Source organism: Rhinopithecus bieti, unplaced genomic scaffold (genome assembly GCF_001698545.2).
Source record: "Rhinopithecus bieti isolate Rb0 unplaced genomic scaffold, ASM169854v2 scaffold_68663, whole genome shotgun sequence".
NCBI lineage: Eukaryota > Metazoa > Chordata > Mammalia > Primates > Cercopithecidae > Rhinopithecus > Rhinopithecus bieti.
This window is the reverse complement of record NW_016825561.1, coordinates 16,542-22,282: the sequence shown is the minus strand read 5'-3', so window position 1 is coordinate 22,282 and position 5,741 is coordinate 16,542. Positions and strand designations below refer to the sequence as shown.

General features: G+C 37.0%; 1 protein-coding gene across 1 annotated transcript in view; it reads right to left on the bottom strand.

The window, feature by feature from the left end:
• Window positions 1-5,741, bottom strand: part of LOC108522688 (WD repeat-containing protein 44) — a gene marked incomplete at its 5' end in the record, with an annotated part of 17,666 nt that overhangs the window by 10,640 nt on the left and 1,285 nt on the right. Inside the window, one exon of the mRNA XM_017863058.1 lies at window positions 2,514-2,636. Coding sequence (XP_017718547.1) covers window positions 2,514-2,636 — 123 coding nt within the window. The remainder of the gene's footprint in view (window positions 1-2,513; window positions 2,637-5,741) is intronic.

Below are 5,741 nucleotides of genomic sequence, written 5' to 3'. Positions count from 1 at the left end.
AAAAAAAAAACAAAAAAACCAAAAAACCCAAGTCATCACTACCCTATTCTTTCCTAGCCCCTTAAAAACACTCCAGGTCAGTACGATTTTTAGAAATAGGGCTTTATAGTTTCCAAAATAAAACCAAATAAAAGCACTATAAAAAAATCATTGGCTGGGCCAGGCACAGTAGCTCACGTCTGTAATTCCAGCACTTTGTGAGGCCAAGGCAGGCAGATCACTTGAGGTCAGGAGTTAGAGACCAGCCTGGCCAACATGGTGAAACTCCATCTCTACTAAAAATACGAAAATTAGCTGGATGTGGTGGTACATGTCTGTAATCCCAGCTACTTGGGAGGCTGAGGCAGAATTGCTTGAACCTGGGAGGTGGAGGTTGCAGTGAGCCGAGATTGTGCCACTGCACTCCAGCCTGGAGACTGTCTCAAAAAAAAAAAAAAAAAAAAAAAAAAAAAAAAAAAAAAATTCTAGCTCAAACAAAAGAAAAAAAAAAAAAAAAAAAAAAAAAAAAATTCATGGCTGAACAGAAAGTTTAATAAATAATAAAATACCACATGGAAAACAATCGGATGGGTGCAGTGGCTCATGCTTTTAATCCCAGCACTTTGGGAGGTTGAGATGGGCAGATCACTTTGAGCCCAGGAGTCTGAGACCAGCCTGGGCAACATGGCAATACCCTGTCTCTACTAAAAATACAAAAATTAGCCAGGAATAGTGCAGGCACAGTGGTGCATGCCTGTAGTCCCAGCTACCTGGGGAGCTGAGGCAGGAGAATCACCTGAGCCAGGGAAGTTGAGGCTGCAGTAAGCCGAGACTGCACTACTGCACTACAGCCTGGGTGACAAAGTGAGATCCTGTCTCAAAACAAAACCAAAAAACAAAAAACAAAAAAAAAAAAAAAAAAAAAAAAAAGAAAGAAAAGAAAAGAAAAAGAATGAGAAAGAAAACAATCACAACTAAGTATCTCTTTCCAATCTGATACTTTATAGCTAAAATAGAGTTATGGAAAGATTCATGCATGGAAAGATTTTGCTCACAGTTGCTGATGGGGTAAATCTATCCTTTTGTTGTGTGTATAGGGGACAGGGGTGGGGGTGTTATTCAGAAAGAAGACTCTAATGACTTGATCATCAAAACTGGTAAGAATTAACATAGTTTTTCTGTTTGTGATAGAGGTGGAGTCTCACTGTGTTGCCCAGGCTGGTCTTGAACTCCTAGCCTCAAGCCATCCTCCCACTTAGCCTCCCAAAGTGCTGGGATTATAGGTGTGAGCCACCAAAATTCTTAACCAGGTCTTTTTTTTTTTTTTTTTTTTTTTGAGACAGTCTCGCTCTATTGCCCAGGCTGGTGCAATCTCGGCTCACTGCAGCCTCTGCCTCCTGGGTTCAAGTGATTCTCCTGCCTCAGCCTCCCGAGTAGCTGGGACTACAGGCACCTGCCACCACACCTGTTTAATGTTTGTATTTTTAGTAGAAACAATGTTTCACCATGTTGGCCAGGTTGGTCTCGATCTGTTGACCTCATGATCTGCCTGCCCTGGCATCCCAAAGTGCTGGGATTATAGGCATGAGCCACTGCGCCTGGCCCTTAACCAAGTCTTCAAGGGTTTGGAATTATCACTGCTTATGTTATAAGCCTGCTCAGGAAAGGAAAGTATATTGAAAACAAGTCAGTCTTCTCCTTAATTTGGGGGAGATGAAGAAATGTGAATATGATTAAAATGTTACATTAAAAAGATAATGGGTGTTAAACATATAAAGATGAGGATACCACTGGAAATGTAATTATAACACCAACGTAGGTAAGGGAAACTTGTTGCTAGGGTCAGATCGAGTCCTCTGCTTAACTGAGCTAGTGCAGTCAGCACCGACATGTGATTTCCCTTTTGCTTACAGTTGTAAAAATCTGTAACTAATTTAGCCTTAAGCATTTGGTGGCCCTATCCTCTAGGGGCATACAATAGGTCTGCAATTCCATGATAGCAGATTTTTCTCATTTGGCTGAAATCATATGAAATACTTTCTTTCTGGGGAAAGATATAAAAGGATTTTCTATACTGAAAAGGAATAACGAAGGGATATCAAGACTAACAATACAAATTCAGTATATCTCATAATGAATTTTCATCTTTGCCTCTTTCAGTCTTTTTCTCTGTCTCTTCCCTCCCCAATCTCACTATTTCTGCCTAGGTACTTCCCTTTCTCATTTATCCATCTGCTGTCTCTTCTTCCTCCATCTCCAATATCTCTCATCTTTAATAGGATAGTTTATTTCATTTATTTATACCTTGCATGTCTTAATAAAGATTTGAGATATAACATCCCCAGTTTTTCTAATGCAGATCAGCAGAATATTTCCTTTCTCATTTCTAAAGCAAAATGAAACACAAAATTAAATTGCTCATAACTATGTAGCTGTTAATAACTTTTTTCCTGTAGTCCAATTGCCCTCCAGAGAAACCAGGTTCTCTCACCTTCCTTAGAGGTTAACAAAAACATGTATAAATAGTTACTTACTCTTGGATGAAAAGCTATGGCAGTGACAAAATCTATATGTTGAAAACAGCAAAGGCATTCTCTTCGAGAAATGTGCCATAATCTGACTGTTTTATCCATTGAAGAAGAAAGAAGAAAGTAGTTCTACGGAGAAAATGACATTGACTATGTTATCACTATAAGAAAAAGAACTCTATTTATACAATAAAAGTGAACTTTTGGTTTTTGTATTCCAACAGTTTTGTTATTGTTAAATGCAGCATTGGAAAGAACAAAAGATTATCAACTTCACTTGGAAGATCCTATTTTCCCCTAAACAGTTAAATACCATATTTCATTGATTCTAAAACTTTTTGACATTACCTGTTCTGAAATTTGGATGAATCTTATCAATGTCTAAAGAAATCTGCCAGGCACCAGCAGAGAACTAACGTGTGCCTTGGTTGTTATCACCTGCACATATGGGAACTTAGCTATATCCGTATAAGGTATTTATTCATTTTATTGTCACTTCAGTTATTTTCACACTGATAACACTGGTGAATTTTAACTCACACAGATCTCTGTCATTTAAAATGTCTTCAAAAAGATTACCCTATAATGCAGCATGGAAATGAAAAGTTATTGTGCACCTGTCATACTCTAGGCAAGAAAATTAGAGAACAAAAATTGTCAAATCTTTCAGAATAGACCACAAAATGTTCAAGGCTAGAAGATGGTAGTGTAACTGACTTAGGCACTGTGATGGCCCCATCGCCCAGGAACCAAACATGTGTGTCAAAAGCTTTCAGCTGGCAGAAGCTCATTAATTCCTAAACATAATCTATTTAAGGAGGAGAACTATGAGTTATACTGAATGAGAAAACTCAAATGACACCTTTGTATTTTTTGGTGTGCCTAAAGGTGCTAAACAAATCAAGGCAATGATGACATTTATCGCATACTTCTATGTGTTAAGCATTGTTCTTTGCATAATATAGCAACACTATGAGGTAGGTACATTGTGGTATACCTGTTTTCAAATAGATGGTATACTTTATGATTAAAAGTAAAGAATTAAAAAACAGAATTTGGAAGATTTACAATAATCTTTGAAATATCTAACAATAATCATTTTTATTTTCAAGATCCACTCAGTTCCAGAAAAGTTTTGAAGAGTACATGTAGTTTGCATTATAATTTCCTGTTGATTAATAACAACTGTATAAAAACTTAACCTATGGCACACCATGAACCTATGTTCATTAAAACTGACTTTATTTGGCTGGGCACAGTGGCCCATGTCTGTAATCCCAGCACTTTGGGAGGCTGAGGCAGGTGGATCATTTGAGGTCAGGAGTTTGAGATCAGCCTGGCCACCATGGTGAAACCCCGTCTCTACTAAAAACACAAAAAAATTAGCTGGGCGTGGTGGCCCATGCCTGTAATCCCAGCTACTCGGGGAGGCTGAGGCCAGAGAATCACTTGAACCTGGGAGATGGATGTTGCAGTGAGCTGAGATCATGTCACTGCACTCCAGCCTTGGGACAGAGCAATATTCCGTCTCAAAAAATCACAAAGCAAAACAAAACAAAAAAACCCCAAAAAACAGAAACTGACTGTATTCAATTCCTGCAATAGTTCTTTGCTTTGAGCATATGAAAGAGGTATGAAGACATCCCTAAAATATTAAGTGAAGGTGCTGAAGACATGTTAAGATTTCTTCCAAATAAGTATTCTTTGAGAAAGCCTTGTTCTAAGTATTTAATAAGTACTTCTTATTAAATAAATGAAATTAAATAACTTTCTTAAACTAAGCACTGATCTTGGAAGTCAGATAAATTAGATTAAAATCTAAGTTCTACCCATAACTAATTTTGTGATTTTAGATAGGTCACAGGGGCTCAATCTCTTCATCGAGACAAAATCAGATTGTCTACCTCACGGGGTTGTTATTGTAAGAATTAACAGGGTAATTCTTGTTACCGGCACAAAATACATCTTCAACAAATAGAAAACTCACTATAAGCACTGTGATAGACATTAAAGAGAAACAATATCTGGTTTGAGTTGGTGTTAATATCTGGTTCCTACCCTGGAGAGGCTTAGAATCTTGTTGCAGAAATTTTGTTGCTTTCCTCTGGATGGAGGTGGGGTGGAGGGATTGGGGTATGAGGATAGACCTTTAGGAACCATTCCTGTATGGGGCAGCACCTCACTGAAATAATTCATCTAGACTAGTGCTTCTCAGACTATTTCTGGTGAAGGACTGTTTTTGTTTTTTAAATTTCCAGTGAGTTGTGGACTGAAACTATTTTAAAACACAGAAAACATTTACTAGAAAATGAAATAAAATAAAAGGCATATAAAATATAAGCCCCATTTTGTATTATTATACAAAATAGAAGCCCAGGTTTTAAAAGACTAAACAGGTACAAACTTAATGTGAAAACTGCCATAAACACTTCTAAATAGTTTACTCTTGGTTCCTGCACTTATCTCTTCACAGACTGATATTCCATATTCATATCGTCAGGGTCCAGGAAGACCAGGTGGTTTATAGGCTAGCACCAGTCCTTAAAAATGCACATTACTCACTTGAGACAATTAGGTAGCTGGATAGATACTAAATCATATTACTGCTGCCTCCTAAGAGATAGAATGGAAATAAAGTATAAAACGGAAAGAAAGTATAAAAAATTTATGATTTTTTAAATCTTTCAATGTGTCCAACATTTGTTATTTTTGTCATCCTGTTTCCTTGTAGGGATTAGCTATTGTGACACTGGAATGGGCAAGAGAGTAATGATCCACAGTCATGGGGTTTGAACCTAAACTCCCGTAACTCCCTAGCTATACGCCTTTAGGCATGTTCTTTAACACGTATGACCCTTGTTTTTTTAAATCCTTGATAAGGAAACGTCAACAATCTCATAAGGTTGTTTTGAGGGTATGAACAGAGCACATGTAAAGTACTTAACTTTTGTCTGTGTCCCCAGTGGCTAAAATGCTACTTGGCAGATAGTGATGATGATGATGATGATGACTGCTAATATTAATTGGGCATTATTATGTTCTAGGCAAGCGTTTTATATTTACTAACTCAGTTAATCATCACTGCTAATATTAATTGAGCATTTATTATGTTCTAGGCAAGTGTTTTATATTTACTAGCTCAGTTAATCTTTCCCTATTATAACCCTATGAGGGTTTTTCAAAAATATATTTTATATTTTTTATATTATATCTTCAAAATCCAGTGTATATTTT